The following is an 18,914-nucleotide window of genomic DNA, read 5'->3' as shown; positions in this document are numbered from 1 at the left end:
TGCATCTGACAGTTACAAAACCTCAGTCTGTTGTTGCGGCGGTGCCAAGTGATGTACTGCATCAACTAAAATATAAAGAAATGAGTCATAACAAAAAGTAAAGCGCCACTAATACTTCAAAAATTGAAGAAGGTGATCCCATTTACTGTTTTTGTTGAATATAAATGAATAGTAGTGCTGTAGTTATTAAAATTACCCTTTATATATGGCAATCCTGCAAATTTAAAATCCTCTCTTGTTATTGGCTGGTTTATTTGATGTTTTTATTTCTGGTTCTATTTCCACTTAATATAACCATTTACCCAATCCCTTTTCTAATGAAATTCAAATTGAAGTTTATTCAATAAATGTGTAATAATTAGTTATTAATAACACAAAGCAGTAAAAATTATAATAAACATCTTTCGGTAATGTCAACAGGTCAACTGTCAGATGTCAAATCGAACGTTACCTCGATGTTTGACCTGGTTTGACGGTAAGACCTAACCTTACTTTATTGTTTATGGAGGGAAATTTTGTATGAATTTGTATTTGTTGAAACATAAATCACATCTCAATTATGGAAGCAATGGAAATAGACGACACCCCACAACCAGGACCTTCAAAAGAACCAACCACCTCTGGTGCTAGCAAAAAACCAGATAATCTACCATGGTAAATATAATAGTTTCGCGAATTTTCCCATGACTTTTTATTTTAGGATAGAAAAATATCGCCCTCAAACATTTCAGGAAATAGTAGGCAACGAAGACACAACAAAACGATTGTCAGTAATAGCCAAACAAGGCAATTTACCAAACGTGATCATTGCTGTGAGTACATACATTGTACGACATAACCAGTCCGTTATTAATACATTTAGGGTCCTCCTGGTGTGGGCAAAACAACCACTATCCTCTGCTTAGCTAGAATTCTCCTGGGCCCGTCATTCAAAGAAGCAGTTCTTGAGTTGAACGCCTCAAATGATCGAGGAATTGACGTCGTGAGGAACAAAATCAAAATGTTTGCCCAACAAAAAGTGACACTGCCAGCAGGGCGCCACAAAATTATAATTTTAGATGAAGTTGACAGGTTTGTTGATATGATTAAATTGCATACAATACTTTTGTGGATGTTGTAGTATGACCGAAGGCGCTCAGCAAGCCCTGAGACGCACAATGGAAATCTACAGCAACACCACTCGTTTTGCCTTGGCTTGTAATTACAGCGAAAAAGTGATAGAAGCCATACAATCGCGGTGTGCTATTCTTCGGTATTCTCGCCTTACAGATGCTCAAATTCTAGCAAGAACTCTGCAAGTGTGCCAAAAAGAGAATGTAGAGTATGTTGAGGATGGACTAGAAGCTATAGTTTTCACAGCGCAGGGTGATATGAGGCAAGCGCTTAATAATCTTCAATCTACTTATAATGGTTTTGGGATTATTAATGCCGCAAATGTGTTTAAAGTGTGTGATGAGCCTCATCCTATGCTTATTAAGGATATGCTCAACAGTTGTATTAGTGGTGATGTGAGAAAAGCATATAAGGTACTGTTTAAGTTTGACATTCCCTTCTTCTCTTGTAAATTAATTATTGTTTTAGATTGTTGATCATTTGTGGAATTTGGGATATGCAGCAGAGGATATAATTAAAAATATTTTTAAAGTGTGTAAAAATATGGATATTGACGAGCCTTTGAAACTCGCTTTTATTAAACAAATTGGCGTTACACATATGAGGATTGTTGATGGATTGTGTTCTTTAGTGCAGATGTCTGGACTAATCGCAAGACTGTGTATGGAGGCTCAAGGGGTGAAAAAGTGATAATTTTGTTGTTCATTATGGTCGTCGATTTTTTTGTATTGGTATTATAGACTCTCATTAATTTACTGTGTTTTATTACCGATTATAAGTACAACATATAATGTAAACACATATATTTTCATAAATTGTTTAAATAAAAAATATATTACAAACATAATAAGGTACACAAGATGATTCTCACTATCTTTATCGAAAATGCAACTGTATGTAGTAAAAGACACTACATACTTGTAAAAATTTGAAACATACATATTCTTGGATTAGAATACCTAACTTATTTTGAGACAGATTAGTGTCAGCATGCAACAAGAATGAAATCACACTTTTCAAACTGATTGGAACTACTAAATTTAGTCGCTGTCACTATCATTGTTAATTTGTTGTGCTCTTAGACCTTCTTGCAATTGCAATACATGTTCAATTGGATGTGGTTTACCATCTTCGCCTACTCTACAGGGTTGAATAGCTCCACATTTGGTTAAATTATGCATCAACTCCACTAATTTCATAGCTTCATACTCTTTCTGAAAAATAAAAATTCGCATATTATAAATTTGGTTATTGTTACGAACTGACAATCATTTTACAGAGGGCACATGATTTCAAATACTCCTATTGAGTAACTATTATAATATGTAGAAAAATACGCCACACGAAACTTTGTACTATGTATACATGTATAAGAAATGAATTCTTACGTAGGTAATACAATTGTAATAACTAAGCAATTTTTATGGTAAACTTCGATATTTGGCAAAGTATACTTTTAGTAATGATTTACAAGTAATCAAAATTTGATATCTACAACGTAATACTACATAGTTAAAAGAAGATTAGGTATGTTCAAAAATATACAAATACATACAATAATAATCTATGAAATAAATCAGTAAAACGTCTGAGGTATTTATATACAGAATGTTCATTTTATCTGTTCACGCCTGAATATTTCTGCACAAGCAACCCATTTTACGTTTCATAAACGGCTTTGATTAATTTTTATTTTTAAATAATAATGAACGCATAGATAGCAATGATTAAAACTAAAATTATGAAAAATTATTTCTGTCAGCCAAATATTTTCAATTTTCGTTTGCTTTTTTTTTCGAATTCTTAAAAAACAGACATGCTATTAATATTGGGAAAGTGTGACAAAAATTTTTATGCTGCTGTTCGTCTCTCAGGCAATACTCCAATAGAAGAACTCCCTCAAATCAAGCGTTTAGAAAACTTGAAATAAATTTACAGAATTTGGGCAATTCAAAAAAAAATAAAGTTAGAAATCGAACTGTAACAACGTCGGATAATGAAGCTGCTCTAATTGAAATTGTAGCAGAAAATTCCCACGTAAGTCAAAGACAAATTGAAAGACAAATGGAGGTTAGTTTCGGTTCGGTTTTCAACATCTTAACGGCAAACCGATTTCATCCATACCATGTGACAATTGTCCAACATTTAACAGAATGCGATTTTATCCGACGGTTAGTGTTTTGCGAATTCGTGAGGGCTCAATTACAATCAAGATGTTTTATTTAACGTTTTGTTTACGGATGAAGCCACGTTTACCAGTAACGGGTGTGTCAATAGATACAACTCACATTACTATGCCTAGCAAAATCTCCATTGGTATCAGGAAAAGCACTTCCAAGAAGTTTTCAAAGTTAATGCTTGGTGTGGAGTTGTTGGTAACCATGTCATTGGTCCACATTTTTTTTGAAGGAAATTTAAACGGCCCTATGCATCTAAATTTTTTAAAGAATATTTTACCTGAACTGTTGGAAAACGTTGAGCTAGACATACGAAGAATAGTTTGGTTTCAATTTGATGGCATGTACGGAGCCCTGATCTAACGCCATTAGATTTATTTCTTTGGGCGAAGGTGAAAAATGACGTTTATAGGGTCCCAATCGAAAATGAAAACCACTTACGTGAAAGGATAATAGCGTCATGCAGATCCATAACTCCCGACATGTTAGGTAGAGTTCGTAGAAATTTTGAACGTAGGATAGGACTTTGTGAAGATAGTGGAGGCAGACATTTTGAGCATCTAATATATATAAATCTCGTGTCACAATGTTGGTCCTCAATGGACTCCTAAACCACTTAACCGATTATAATAAAATTCGCACACCATGTGCAGTTCGATCCAACTTGAGGGATAGGATAGTTTAAATCTCAAATTATAGTCGCAATTTTAATTTATTGCTAATTATTTGTCTGCTATTATTTGACAGTCACAATTATCTGTTAACTCCAAATGATTCTAACAGATGTCGATACCTTTCGACTGGGTTTCTAATATTTAAACGATTAAATTATTATTGTCAGTCAAATGCCACCGAAAAAATCTAACCTCAACAACGCGAGCAGCAAAGGGTCACGACGCAAACGTGTTGAAAGAGCTCAGCAATTACCAGAACAAATCGAAACAAGAAATGCAGCTGAAAGATTCAGGACTGCAGAAAGTCGTGCACAAGAATCTCAAGAACGACATGTTATCCCTCGCAAGCACAAACTTTGTGGGAAAAATATAAAAATTGTATGACAGAAGACATCTTGCACCGAATTAGACAAACATATCAATGCCAAAACATAGATTATACACCAGAGATGTACAATGAAGCATTGGTCTTGATCGAGGATTTATGTGTTCTTATTTCAAATTTACCACTTGATCATTATGGTATGCCATCACCTAATCGTCCAGCCACCGACTTAGTCAATACCGATTTACAACGAGAAAATCAATATGACCATGGAAGTTTAGCAACAATTATCATGAACAGTGAACCATTACTGACAGCAGAACAAAAAATTATTTATGATCGGATTATGCTGGCTGTTGCTGCTGAACAAGGCGGTTTTTTTTTCTTGGATGCACCCGGTGGAACCGGTAAGACATTTTTGACATTAGCAGTAGCATCGTCAGGCATTGCGGCTACTTTACTGGATGGTGGGCGAACAGCACATTCAACATTCAAGCTGCCATTGGACGTTCATAATAAACCAGATGCAATGTGTAACATCAAAAAGAATAGTGGAATAGCTGCAGTGTTGCGGAAGAGTTCTATAATAATTTGGGATGAGTGCACAATGGCACACAAATATTCACTTGAAGCATTAAACAGAACTATGCAAGATTTAAACAGCAATAATAAACTTTTCGGTGGTGCTATCTTACTTTTGTCTGGTGACTTCCGGCAGACCTCACCGGTTATACCTCGCTCTACTTTCGCGGATGAGATTAATGCATGTTTGAAACAATCATTCTTATGGCGAAGTGTTGAAACACTTCGATTGACCATAAATATGCGATTACAATTGCAAAATGATCCATCAGCACAAATATTTTCCGAACAACTACTAGATATTGGGAACGGTAAAATAGAACTGCAACCAAATACGCAATGCATTAAACTACCAGACAATTTTTGCACTGTTGTTCAGGATAAAAATGAATTGATTCAGAGTATTTTCCCGGATATACAGAATAATTGTTTGAATCATGAATGGCTTAGTCAACGGGCGATTTTGGCAGCCAAAAACGTTGATGTTGACGAAATTAACTTCCAGATACAACAGTTGTTACCAGGTGATCTGATGTCTTTTAAATCAATCGATACTGTTGTTGATGAAAATGAAAGTGTAAATTTTCCGATTGAATTTTTAAATTCATTAGATATCCCTGGAATGCCACCACATAATCTTCGATTAAAGATTGGTTCCCCTATTATTCTCCTCCGTAATTTGAATCCACCTCAATTATGTAACGGTACGCGTTTGGTCATCAAAAAGATCACCGGAAACATTCTTGAAGCAACCATTTTGGCTGGGAAGTTTAAAGGAAAAGTGGTCCTGCTGCCACGTATTCCGATGATACCATCAGATTCTACCATACCCTTCAAAAGGCTACAGTTTCCAATTCGTTTAGCTTTCGCCATGTCTATAAATAAATCTCAAGGTCAAACAATGTCCATTTGTGGTTTAGATTTGGAAAATCCATGTTTTTCTCATGGGCAACTATATGTTGCGTGTTCACGTGTTGGGAACCGTCGAATCTATTTGTGTTAGCTATAGACAGGTTAACCAAAAGCATTGTGCACCGATTGGTGTTAAATTAAATTGAAATTGAAAGTATTTATAATTCAAAAAAATAGATATTAATGTTTAAAACTTTAAGACTGTCTGCCTTGCCTACCTCATTCATGAGTTTAAGCGTCACATGTTATTTACTGTATTATACTGTAATATACTTATATTTGTTATAAAATTAAATGGAAATAATAAATCTGATAAATGTTTATTTTGTACCTATTGATTTCTGCTTAATATCAAGTGTAAGAACATTTTAATTACCTAATTGTGTTCAACGTACTTCCCCTTCAAATCTCAATCCAGTGAATTTGTATACCAACATCAACATTTTCGTCTTTGTTCGTAAATAATTTCATTGTACTAAAGGGTTATAGTAGTAGAAAGTCAAATAAGGAGATCACCATATTTTTTTACAAATACCATCTGTGTGAAAAAGCATAGTGGACTCCGTGACTGATGTTCTCTTATTGTTCCTCTTAGATTGTTTACTATAATGTAATATAACAAAAACTTTAGCCACAGCAACGCGTGGCCGGGTCAGCTAGTTTATTATAAATTCGTTTTCGTTGTAACCTGATCCATTATTAAATTGAGTATTAATTTTTTCAATTTTGTCATTATTTGGCATTGACATCTTTGCCATTTTTTTTGTGATTGCTATGATTGCTTATTTAAAAAAAAATAAATTGGACGAAGTCGTCTCTGGGGTGTATAATATGTTGCCTATGCAAAAATTGTCAGGGGTGAACAAATAAAATGAGCACCCTGTATACATATACATCAATTTGTTAATTTGTATAATACATCCATCATATAAATTTGTCGTAAAGGACTATTAATAAATAGTTATTGTTGTGATTAGTCTCAGATTTATTGATTTCATTACTTGCATGTTTCAACATTCTCTTTCATAATCAATTACCTCCTGTCATTATATTATTTTAGTAATATCGATATTAGCATGTTTGCGAAAACCTTTTCTTATAAAGTTTTCCTTATGCTTACAATTATAATTTATAATTATAGTTATAAGTATAAATTGTAACAGTTATGCTGACGGCTTAGAACCTTACATTGACAAGCAGAACTGACTTTCTGTCACGCAAATTGATTCATTTTGCCCATGAATAATTTAGAAATTTTGGCTACTTTTGGCAATACAGAAGATGTACAGAACTATTTAGTACATCAGTTAATACAAAAAGAGTTAACAGAAAAGCGTTATTCATATACGTGTGTTAAATTCAACATGAATAGCATTCCGCCAGAAAACTTTCGTTTTCTTTTTCGATTTGAAAAAGAACATATAATTAAATTACATCAAGCTTTGCAAATGCCTGCAAAATGGGTTACACCGGATGGTCATGTCATTGAAGGTTTATTATTATCTACAATCGAGAAGAAATTCCGTATTTTTAAACACTCTTCATTTATAGGTCTTGCAGGATTATGTCTCGTTTTAAGACGATTTTCTTACCCAAACAGACTAAAAGGATTGCAAAATGAATTTGGGTTACATTTTTCGTCAATCAGTAAAATTTTAAAGTTTGTTGTTACTTTTATATTCAAGAAATGGGCCAAGTTATTATTAAATTTTGATAAAAACATATGGTTAACGCAAGGTTTTCTCGCAGAGGTGGCTGCCTTCGTACATAAGAAAGGTGCTCCTTTAAGAAATTGCATTGGGTTTATCGATGGTACTGCCCGGGCAATTTGTAGACCATCAAAATTTCAAAAAGAAGTTTACAGCGGACATAAAAGAATACATTGTCTGAAATTTCAATCAATCACCGTTCCAAACGGTATCATTTTACATTTAAGTCCTCCGTATTCTGGCAGACGACATGACTCTTTTATCCTTAAAAATTCAAAAATCTTAGAGCAAATGAAGCTCCATTGCCCACAGTTTTGTTTATACGGTGACGAAGGGTATCCATTAGTGCAACAATTAATAAGACCATTTTCTAATCATAATTTAACAGAGCAGCAACAAATGTTTAATACCAAAATGTCCAAAATACGCCAATGCGTAGAATGGAGTTTTGGTAAAATAACAACGCAATTTGCGTTTGTTGATTTTAAAAAAAATCAAAAACTTTTTCTGCAACCAATAGGTCAGTATTATATTGTGGCTGCATTACTAACTAATGCGCATACATGTTTTTATGGAAGCACAACTTCTCGATACTTCGATATAGAATCACTAGATATTATGGAATATTTTCAATAATTTCTTTTTAATCAAACAATTACCTTTAATTAATATGTTATTATTAAATAAACATTTAAAAGCTGTAATTATTTCAAAAATTATGTCAGATTTTTATTATTTAAATTTTGTGTTAAAATGTTTTCCAAAAATCTGTTTAAAATTGCATTTTTTTGTCTTTCTATTTTACGGCCCTCTTCCTCCTCTTGCCATTTTTTCTGTTCGAACTCAAGCTTAGCTTTTTTGAATTCCAACTCTTCTATTTGAATTTTCATATTATCTTGATGTTGCTTTTCTTTAAATCTTAATTGTTCTTGTTGTAGCTGACTTTCCCGTTTCATTTTTTCAATTAAATATGAAAAACTTGTTCCATCTTTAGTTCCATTTCTCGTCTTTTTTCGTGCTGCTGCTGTATAAACCCTGCTAGATTCTTGGTTGAACCCTTCACGACCCCCACGCTCACCATCAATATCAGTGTCATTAAAATCGTCAACAGTGTGAAAAAATATTTCATTGTCCACGTCAGTGGCTTCTGTTTCTAATATTTTTTCACTATTACAACTTTCAATAGGATTGTCCAAACTTTGCAGAGCAGCTTGGCGAATTGCTTTTGCAGGCATAACCTCGTCGAATTTTTGGCCACTGCATCTTTTTTTACCCCGTTCATTTTTTTTATTTTCTATGTCAATTTGTGCCACATCTTCATATTGCGACCAGACAGTCAGAAGTTTTCTAACAGCGTCGCCCCACTCAGTCTGTATCCGTTCTTTCCCACTTTCTGTAGCTTCGTCGGCATCAAATTTTCTAAATTTTATTACTTGTTCCAACATATGATCTTTTAATAATTTGAAGCTACAGTTCTGAAAGCGCTCTCTTTCGTCTTCACTTACGACTGCATGAAGTTTTTTCCACACATCTTCTTCGTTTGTAAATTCAGTCTCGCAAAGAAGGTCGAATAATGCATTCAAACATTTTATACGTTCCCTCTCTGAGAATCGAAATCGTTTCTTTTTCAGTTGCGACATAACTAATTAAAGTTCTAAATGACACTGACTGACATTGTAGAAAAATTCTACTATTGTCAATATAAGAAGTAACGATTGTGAGTGTTATAATTATAAGACATAGTTATAAGGATAAGTGTAAGCATAAGAAAAAATTTATAAGAAAATGTTTTGCGCAAACACGCTAATTAACATTTTTAAATAAAATTATGAGATATAACGTGGAAGTCTGCGGAAAAGTTTCTGGGCAGAACATACCAGTCATTTATTTTTTTTTTATTTTCAAGACTATGATTTCGTGAAAATTTAAATACACCATTATGTTAAAGCATACCTGCTCTTCAGTCATATCTTCCATCACACTTGGATGCGGTGCTTCATAACAGCCAGTTACAGGATTTATTCCATGTTTAAATTCGGCATACTCCTCAGTTTCACTATCTTCACTATCAGAACTAAAGTCGGCCGCTTCTTTATCAGATTTGCCACCCAAGAGGCCTCTCTGGGCAAAAAGCCCAGCAGCATTGCCATAACCAGTATACTTTATCATTCGTTTAACTAGAAAACAATATTATTAAAAAAATATACGCTACATTCTGAACAAAATTACCGCTCTTTTTACATAAAACAAACAATAGTTCAGCCACTAGATCCCTAATTTGTGTTATTGGCGTTGTCAAAAGACGACAAAGATAATTCCGAAGAGTTGAACCCTGCTCAGGCCGGGTGTGTACATCCTTCAGTGGTGGCAGTATTTGCATTCGTAGATATTTTCTAATTGAACGTTCACTGATAGCACACTTTAATATTACACTAATGGAAGGAGATAAAGTTTCATACTGTTTGGAGACACCCTAGAATTTTCAATGTAGAAACAAAAATTTAAAACTACGTCAGATTTCTTACAGAATCATTTGATAACTGATTTTTCAAAAACATCAACAGTTCATAAATTGCAGTCATATTGTTTCCGTCGTAAGTAAACTTGTTCGAGACTTTTTGTTCTGGTTGTAACGGAGTCACGAGATTCTTGTAGTAATCATTATGAATATTAGTTAATAAATTAATAACGTTACTTTTAACAGCTACAGACTTTTCTTTACTGTTTGTAGGCATAAGAAGATACATTCGTAGTAACACTACCAAATGTTCACATTGTTTATCTTCCTCTTCGTCGTTAGTATTACCATAACAATTCAGTGTTAAATTAAATAAAGCCTTAAGTACCTCACAAACTAAGTCAACTTTTTCATCCTAAAACATGCATTTAAAAAAATAATACCCCTAACTAAAATCGGAAGAAAATACATCTAATGCAATATTTCCTGACGTCGCCTGCTCAGCTGCTCTTTTCAAAGTTACTTCCAGTATTTGTATCAACGAGATAGTCCCATTCATTTCGGTCCTCACTCTGTTCCGAATCTCTCCACATAGTGCCGTTAATAAAAAAAGCTGTTTAACATGAAAAAATTTAATCTGTTCTGGTAACTTTTTCTCTTCGCATGTTTTCAGGCGCTCCGTTATTTGCTGCAATATTCCGTTCTTGCAGCACTGTGCGGCTACCACCGAACTATTGAAAATTAAGTTACATAAACATTTTTGGACTTCGACAGCCACCTGTAACTTTTCATTTTCGAAAATTACATCTGGTGTACCTAGGCCTGAATGAATTTGGATTAAGTTGAACCATTTATCTGTCATCAGTTCGTTTAGGTCCGTTTTTTCGCGACTGAAATTAAATTAGTGGTAATTTTTTAAAATAGTAGTGTTGGGTTGATTAGCAGGCGATACCTGAGGATGCGAATGGCAATGAAACAATTCATTAACACAGTGTTATTTTCGGTTGAACTTGCTAAAGTAAATAAAGCGTCCCACAGTTGCTTTCGCTGATTATTTTTGTTGAGTTCTGGGAACGAAAATACTTGCGATGCCTGAAATGAATTACGATAGTTTTGAGTAAGAGTATTTTTATATACCAATGTGCATCGAAAACAAATTATACGACGCAGAATCTACAAAACAGAAAAACAGTGGTCTAGGGTTAGACAGGACTTCCCTCTCGCCCAAACGACAGTCGAAAAAATATAAATTTAAATTTTGTTGCTATTTAGTGGCGTAAATAAATAAATAATTATTAGAAAATTATTTGAATTTGAACGTTGTCAAATTTACGATCAACAAGTGGCGTTTCAGTAGAAATGGCAAACATTATACATATTTAAAACACATTACCAAAGGGAAAAAACGTATTCTCAGTACATATATGCTCAATAACTTCGCCTGTTTATGTTTATACTTTGAAAGAATTGACTATTAAGCAGCATCAGCGATGCATTTTGTGTTCAAATAAAATGAAATTTCATTGATTTTGTCTCCTCAAAAAAAAAACACGAAAGGACTGGTCGAAGTTTATTTCGGCAGAACGTCCTTCGCTTCTGAAGTACCAGTCCAACAAATCCCGCTTCTTTGAAAAATTGTAAAATTAGATTTTGTGATGTTTATTTTGTGATATCTTCTATGAAATAAAAAAAAATGTAAAGTATATTTAAAGCAGATAACCCACGGGAAAAAATGGCCTCCCAGCAGTAATAACAAGCTTCAATTTCACTAGGTAACAGCAATCTGAAGCTGAGGTGTTTATTTATGTTTATACATCGGAATAATGTCACGTAGAAATTTGTTTGATTTGAATGAGTTTGCCGCTTCGAAACAGGGGACTAAAATTATTAATTAAGCCACGGTTGAACAGAATGTCCTGAATGTTATTACTACTAAAATTATTAGTCAATAAAGACGTTAATATTCTCACCTTTTCGAGAAAATAGGGTGACTCATTGTTAATTTGATCAAAGGAAAATTTGTTATACTTTATAAACATTGATAAATCAGAGAAAAACAGAAAAACAAACGGCCAAGTTTGTCATCGAGCTGTTACTCACTACGCCACGGTTGGGATATCGTAAGCTAATGATAAACTGTTATTATACTGTGTTCATTTTTTTTGTGAACATTTGGACGTTTAGGGAAAAAACTCAACGCGGATTCATACAACACAAGTTAGGAGTATATTATTGTATAACATTTAAATTATTTTAAAACAGAATTCTTTGAAATGACGTTATCAAATTGTTGCTAGGGATGATTAATCAAATTTTGGTTAACGTTTTACCATCTACATGATATTTCTAATTTACATACAAGATTTGACAAGAATCGGTCCAGTAGTTTCGAAGATTGTGTTACTCTTTCTAATAGGCAACTCAATGTAATACTAAACGCTTACGTCTTGGTTCCAAATTTAATTTCAATAATATCATGACTCTAAGTATGCACTATTGTGTCACTTTCAGTTTCGTTGGTAACATTTTTTCAAGTTTCAAAAATGCTTCTAAACGATATTAACACACAAAGTGTCTGGTAAAAACACTAGATTGGGCTGTAAACACCATCAATTAAATTTCACTTTCTTTTAACACATATGCCGGTCTTACGTACTTCAATGCCGGCGCTGATACGATATGACGTGATCGAATTCTTTCGAAGTATAAACAGAAACAGTCAAAGTTAAACTACACTGACCGGCAAAAAAAAAACAATGAAGGAGGCTGCTGTTGCAAACAGTGTTTTTCGCCATTTGACCATTTGATTATAAGTTTGGTAGTTAATAAACGTTTTCACGCGAAAATATTTCCGTTAACAAATGTCTCTCAAATTGTCGCTCTGTTTCTGTTACTTTGTTAAATTAAATTTAATTCTGCGTTTATTTGTGTTCTTTTTTTGGCTAATTTATATATCATGTATCAATACTGAATGGTTCTTTAACAAAATAACGATCACTAGTTAAATTAATAATTTTTAAAGTTTGGTTTTGCGAAATTTTTCAGGGTGGCCGTTTTTTTTCGCCGGTCAGTGTAGTATTCGGAATTAAGAATACATTGTTTCCAGTTGATTATCTGCTTTAAATATGTTTCATATTGTCCGCATTTGTGCAGACTGTGCCCCCTTGGAATCTGCACCCTCGCGGCGCAGGGGCTGAGAGGGTGTTATTTACCCCACTGGAGCGAGGGCAGTTCTGTGGAAATACCTTCAACCATTTTTTTTTAATAAAATAAAATACGAGGTGGTAGTTTTCGGCAGTCAGTTGAAATTAATTCACTTATATATGTATAATTAACACAATAGTTGGTATATGCAAAACACTTACGGCTTCAACAAACTTCTGTAAAGCTTCCGAGGAACTGGCTTCATTGCTGGTTAGTATACCGTTAATATATACGTCCATTGTTAATATTGTAATTTTCTATTTCTATGCTCTTGGATCCTGTAACTGCAAGAAACACCAAACTCAGAATTTCATAGTTACTTTTAATTTGCTACTTCCATACATTTCAAAACTGTAACAGCTATAGAATTAACGCTAAAGTGCCGATATGGCATGACAATTTTTGGAATTAACGAAATCAGATTAGATTACCTGTCTGTTTAATGCACGGTTGTAGTTTAATGTAAACACAAAAATAACCTCAAACGACAACGATTAACCACTCGTTCGATAAATTCAATAAACAGATGTCAGATGTCAGACGTCAACTGTCAAGCGACAATCGTCGTCGAGCAAAAAAAAACAAAAGACGTTTACCATAGATTAATATAGATGCGACATACAGGCTGATTTTGCAAAACCACCCTTATTGACATAGGAGTCCTCAAGCCCTAAATTTAAATAGTCGATGCCAATAAAAAACTTGTTTCACTACAACTCTAATTCGTATGACTTGAAAAAGTAATTAAGTAAGCTAATATTTTCAAATTTCTGTTTTACAGGTAAAATCCCTGCTCCGAAAACGATTCTACACCCGGTATTTGCTTGTGGGTTTAGAAAAAATCCGAAACTGTAGAATTTGTCTCAGAAAACGTAAAAACCGTATGATCTGAAATCCTGCAAACGATTTTAGGGTTTCGTAAACATGGTGAATCGTTAAAGTTTATCCGATTATTTAAATTATCAAACCTATTGCGCTGAAATTGTTGATGCGTTTTAAGACTATTGTGAACATTGTAGATAGCTAATCAGAAATCAACTGTTCAAACCAATATACAAGGTGTTAAGGAATGGTCTGGCATAAATTTGAGGGTGAATGTGAGACAAAATGTAGTCGAAAAAAGAGTTATATTGAAATATAACCCAGCTTGGATCAGGGATTTAGAAATAAACACTCACTAACAAATAATTTATATACATTTAAGTCCAAATTTTTCACTTAACTCACAAATATATACAAGAAAAATTTAAGCCACAACTTTTGGTGGTGCGGGTTCAGTATATGGTTCATCTACATCATGGCCTTGGTATAAGTCATAAATCCAAGGTTTCAGTTCCCACGGTACTTGATCTTCCATTGGAGTTAAACAAATGCCTAGGTCTTCCAATGTTGGAATATCATTACGAACAGCATCTGTCACATGCTCCCTCTCTACTTTATCCCAGTGTAAATTGCCCAGTGGCCAACTAACACGGGCCAATTCCGTCATTGAAACTCTCATTTGGAAGAAGGGATCATAACGCATGTCGTAACGCCAGTAGCCCCACTCTTTGTTTTTTCGCATTAACCTGTAGAACCAGTCCACTAATTCTGACAAATAGTAACGTTTAGGGCTGCAAAAAAAAGATTGGATTGAAAAATACCATCAGTATGTTAATATTACCCAACAGCTTGATATGTCTTTCCAGCAGTATCTGAATCTTTAATGGCAGCTATTATTCCGGCTGCTAAATCAGATACGAATACTGGTTGCTTGATGGTTTCTTCTCCCTTTTTCCATAATGGCATCCACTGGCCCTGACGCCTCCAGACATGAGCATAATACCTACAAATTAAAATTACTATGAGTACAGCTCGGATATTATGCAAAATGGTTTTTAGTTTTTAGAGGTATAAATGGAGGTTTTCCGTTAAACAAAGGGAAAAAGGGATGATGCCAGTGATGGCAGGTGTAATTCAGAGTCTAGCGGGTTTTGTCCGAGAAGTAGTTGTTTCGACCCACTGGTTGGTCCAGGTTATTAAGCAGTGATTGGAACAATTACTTTTAAAAAGTAATGCGTTACAATTATTCATTACTTTTAAAAAATAATACATTACTTTAACAATTACTTTTTTGCACTTTGAAAAATTTGATGAAGACAATTTTAGATATTTGTTGTATAGGTTTCCAAAGGGTCAAGAAAAAACGTATTAGAATAAAAAAGGCAGTGACGCATTTGTTACATATTCACATCAGTAAATAGAATAAAACCAATAAATACTTCACATAAGAGGACTATATTCATAATTTAAATTCAATAATAACTGACATTCAAAATTTTCATCAGTTAAGACATAACGTTTTGTCTTAAAAACATCCGCGCTAACACTAAACAGTCTTTTCACATATTACATATTTTACCAAAAATTGAAGAGCCAATTCTTTTGCATCTAATTTCATTCCACTCTAGCTACAAATAAAAGTTCGATGCCAACTGCAACAACTTTTAAACAAAAATTTGCATTGGTGGGAGATTTCAAAATATCTTATTGGCTACGTGAAAATGTATCGTAAATATTAGTCCACAGATAATTACATGCGGACGCAAATTTTAATCTTTAATAAAAAGGATGTTCCTAAATACTCATTTAGAAGGGGGCTACAAGATAATATAAACTTAAAAGTCTGTCTTTAATTGCCTCTTAATTGGCGTTGTGACTTACAGATTAAATTTAGAAAACCTCAGAGGATCGACACTCTCATACAATTTTATTGTCGGATTATGAGTGGTTTAAACGGACGGGTTCTATCGGTTACCTGTTATAGATTTGAGTGGACCAGAAAAATGGCTAAAATTAGTTTGACTACAAATTTTAAATATTCTGCCTCTGCTTACTCAAATATTTATTAAGATAATTTATTTCTGTAAAGCGCAATGGATTTTTTAATACAATTTCTACTAATGTATCTTTTTGAAAATTTAAAATTGATCCACAAATAGCGAAAATCAGATAGTCTCATAGTCGTCACAATTTTAACGCGTTGTAGTTTTTTTTTGACAACAAAATTTAAAAAACGGAAAAGCAGTCTGGGTAGGGTTTTTCACACTCATTTCAACGGTGTGAAATCGGACGTATACTTTTGGCAAAAACTTGGGCAGAAGTTTATATGTATTTGCCTATGCTGAAATTATGCTTTAGCTCACCCTTACTGCCCATTCACAATGGACATAAGGCATAACAAGTACATAATAAAAAGCTTACATAAATACGTAAAGTTGAAACGAGGGAAAACGTGTACCCCTGTTCACAGTGGACGAACGTAATTCTTATGCTTGTGAACGTTTTATGTAATACTTGTGTGCGTACACAAAGTAGAAATAAGTTCAACTTTGTGCACGAATTATGTTAAAATCTAGGGACTCTTGAATGCTGCTATTGAATTCCCTTTGACAGTTGGCACTTGGCACTTCACACCTTTGATTATATTATATAAATTATAATCAAAGCTTCACACTGCGAGTCTGTTTTGTACTGCGAGTTGTCAACTTCGAATATTGTATGAAATTGTAGGTTAGATATTTTGATTGACTCAGTTTGAGGTTAGCCGTTTCTATGTTTAGCCGGGAGTTATTCCGTTCTGCGTTTGCGCAGTTTAACAACTCTTACAGAGTTCACTCTGCCCACTGTGAACGTAGATAAGCATAAGCCAGACACAAACCAAAAACGTAAATTATGTTATGCGCTCGTTCTTATGTCTTATGTCCATTGTGAATGGGCAGTTAAAATGATGCAGAGCTTATGTATATTATGGTTACCTGGTTTCTTAACAAATTCTGTGCTAAACTCGTTTTAGATTTTAACTCCCTACTGGGTTAATCTTCTCTTTGTGGGGACGAACTAGGTATAATAATCCCAGCAGGTTAGGTAAACGATTCGTAGAGAAAAACAAAACAATATTTTTGAGTATTTGGGTTAAAAGTAATTGTAAAAGGGACTGAATTACTCAAAAAAGTAATTCGTTACAATTACTCATTACTTGAAAAGGAATTGAATTACAGTAATGAACTACTTCCAACCACTGTTATAAAGTGCGCAATGATGGCGACAAAATGGTCATCACCGATTCTAACTATATCTCACTAATAAAAATGATCTTTTTACTTTTAAACCTTGCATATCTTGCATATATATACAGAAAATTATTGTAAAATTATACATTCTAAAGAACGGTTAATTGCACGTTTTACAAAAATTCAGTTTGTAGAATACGAAAATATCAGTATAATATAACTTCACACTTTCATAAAATTTTATTAAGTGTTTGCCTTTTTTGTTCTTACATTTGTCATTTTTTGACAATTTTTATCTGTGTGCTTAATAATAATCTTCAACATGCTAAATCTTTTCCAAGGATGACTCTATTACAAATTATGTTGCTTGCCCGATATAAGCTACAAAAATTAAATTCCTCACCTTAGGAATCTGTCTTCCTGCCCATACACATCTGCAGGTCGGAAAATTGTGGCATCAGGAAATGCTTCTAAAACTGCTTGTTCTCCTCTCCATTTACTAGCCAAAAACTTTGAACCATTTTTTAAAATAACTGATTCAGGATGCTCTGCAGCATTCAATGCAGACACGTGAATAAATCTTTCGACGCCCGCTTGTTTAGCCACTTTTGCTAAAAGACCAGCACCTTTCACATGCACATCTTCAAAGTTATAATTCCTCGTCTCCCAATCACGTCCTACCAAATTAATAACGACGTTTGAGTAACGAACTACTTTCTCTATGGATTCTTCATCTCTTAGATTATATGGGTGAAAATATACTTGTCCCAAATCCCCACATACTTTGAGACGCATCACATCATAGGGGTCTCCCCGGTATGGTAGAATTAACTATTTTTCAGTAATTCAAATTAGTAATTAAACAAGTTGTATTTTGTAACTAGTACCTGGGTTCCAATTTTGCCCAATCTGTTACAAACATAGCGTCCAATGAATCCTGAACAGCCAAAAACTGTCGCCACAATTCCATTAAAACTGCTTCGGCCTCCAGTGCCCCTTTTTAGAGAAGCTAAATTGTACGCTTTGTTTTCAGTGCTGTAATTAGCAGCGCGAATGTAAGCAATTCCGATGAAGCCAGTTTGCTGTTCTGTAAACCCAAATTTGTGGTTATGTTATGTAATAACTATTATTATAATTGCATGTTTGTACACACAAAATCTATGGATTGACAACTGTAACTATACATTGGAAAGTTACTGTTCTTTATTTTAAAAACGGTAGTAATGCTTTGTACTTACTCAGTGAACTGACTCCTGTAAATGTTACCGCTGCCATTTTTACTGCAACGTTTGACAAGTTTGACAAGTAAGCTATTGACAGGATTGACAGCACGTCGGTCGTCGACAGATGAGACACCAATTGTAATTTTATTTATTGTTAGTATAATGTCGTTACATGCCTACAAATAAGGACAATAAGAGATTGCTTAATTCCGAATGGAAATTAAAATGTTGACTGAAATCGATGTTTTCTGAGTTCAGCAATCATCCATGAATGATTAAGATTAAGAAGGAAGTAGGTAAATGAAATGATCCATATTTGAAGACTGGGTCGTAGTAGGGAATGAACGATGAAGATTCGTTTGAGGTGTTGACTGTTGATCGAATTTGCCCGTTCAAATATGAAAATATTTCTAATTTTCTATCACGTCTCTAGGATCAATGGTTTCTTCCTCCTTGGAATTGGAATCCTTGGAGTGAGATCAGAG

The 18,914-nt window shown here is 33.9% G+C and overlaps 3 protein-coding genes across 5 annotated transcripts; 1 reads left to right on the top strand and 2 right to left on the bottom strand.

The window, feature by feature from the left end:
• Positions 1-42: 42 nt before the first annotated feature.
• Positions 43-1,864, top strand: Rfc4 (Replication factor C subunit 4). 2 transcript variants are annotated; one of them, XM_064067300.1, is made up of 6 exons: positions 43-132; positions 421-654; positions 701-812; positions 863-1,071; positions 1,121-1,526; positions 1,582-1,864. In XM_064067300.1, the coding sequence occupies exons 2-6, from the start codon at positions 560-562 to the stop codon at positions 1,801-1,803; spliced, it is 1,044 nt and encodes a 347-aa protein (XP_063923370.1). In that variant the 5' UTR covers positions 43-132; positions 421-559; the 3' UTR covers positions 1,804-1,864. The 2 variants fall into 2 exon arrangements, with proteins under 2 accessions (XP_063923370.1, XP_063923371.1); XM_064067301.1 differs by lacking the exon at positions 43-132 and having other exon boundaries at positions 412-654.
• Positions 1,861-13,700, bottom strand: LOC135137604 (synembryn). Of its 2 annotated transcripts, none has more exons than XM_064067294.1 (8): positions 13,586-13,700; positions 13,316-13,438; positions 10,903-11,042; positions 10,420-10,840; positions 10,018-10,365; positions 9,722-9,965; positions 9,446-9,669; positions 1,861-2,327 (listed from the first exon to the last, which is right to left on the bottom strand). In XM_064067294.1, exons 2-8 carry the CDS (start codon positions 13,391-13,393, stop codon positions 2,154-2,156), a joined length of 1,629 nt encoding a protein of 542 aa, XP_063923364.1. In that variant the 5' UTR covers positions 13,394-13,438; positions 13,586-13,700; the 3' UTR covers positions 1,861-2,153. The 2 variants fall into 2 exon arrangements, with proteins under 2 accessions (XP_063923364.1, XP_063923365.1); XM_064067295.1 differs by having other exon boundaries at positions 13,497-13,586.
• A 632-nt stretch (positions 13,701-14,332) lies between these two features.
• LOC135137535 (NADH dehydrogenase [ubiquinone] 1 alpha subcomplex subunit 9, mitochondrial) lies at positions 14,333-18,627 on the bottom strand. The gene is made up of 5 exons (XM_064067223.1): positions 18,445-18,627; positions 18,094-18,293; positions 17,610-18,037; positions 14,818-14,979; positions 14,333-14,767 (listed from the first exon to the last, which is right to left on the bottom strand). Exons 1-5 carry the CDS (start codon positions 18,479-18,481, stop codon positions 14,401-14,403), a joined length of 1,194 nt encoding a protein of 397 aa, XP_063923293.1. The 5' UTR covers positions 18,482-18,627; the 3' UTR covers positions 14,333-14,400.
• Between the last annotated feature and the right edge of the window lie 287 nt (positions 18,628-18,914).

Source organism: Zophobas morio, unplaced genomic scaffold (assembly GCF_036711695.1).
Source record: "Zophobas morio isolate AGI-343-1 ecotype UQ-CSIRO unplaced genomic scaffold, CSIRO_AGI_Zmor_V1 ptg000029l, whole genome shotgun sequence".
Classification (NCBI taxonomy): domain Eukaryota; kingdom Metazoa; phylum Arthropoda; class Insecta; order Coleoptera; family Tenebrionidae; genus Zophobas; species Zophobas morio.
This window is presented reverse-complemented; position numbering and strand designations above follow the sequence as displayed.

Coding starts and splice junctions, on each gene's coding strand:
- Rfc4 (XM_064067300.1), top strand. CDS start 560: ATGGAAGCAATGGAAATAGACGACACCCCACAACCAGGACCTTCAAAA. Junction 655..700: donor AAACCAGATAATCTACCATG/GTAAATATAATA, acceptor TTTTTATTTTAG/GATAGAAAAATATCGCCCTC. Junction 1,527..1,581: donor ATGTGAGAAAAGCATATAAG/GTACTGTTTAAG, acceptor TTATTGTTTTAG/ATTGTTGATCATTTGTGGAA.
- LOC135137604 (XM_064067294.1), bottom strand. CDS start 13,393: ATGGACGTATATATTAACGGTATACTAACCAGCAATGAAGCCAGTTCC. Junction 9,966..10,017: donor ATCAGTTATCAAATGATTCT/GTAAGAAATCTG, acceptor TGAAAATTCTAG/GGTGTCTCCAAACAGTATGA. Junction 2,328..9,445: donor AAGATATGACTGAAGAGCAG/GTATGCTTTAAC, acceptor TTTATTTTTCAG/AAAGAGTATGAAGCTATGAA.
- LOC135137535 (XM_064067223.1), bottom strand. CDS start 18,481: ATGGCAGCGGTAACATTTACAGGAGTCAGTTCACTGA. Junction 18,294..18,444: donor TACAGGAGTCAGTTCACTGA/GTAAGTACAAAG, acceptor TTGGGTTTACAG/AACAGCAAACTGGCTTCATC. Junction 14,768..14,817: donor AAGACATATCAAGCTGTTGG/GTAATATTAACA, acceptor TTTTTTTTGCAG/CCCTAAACGTTACTATTTGT.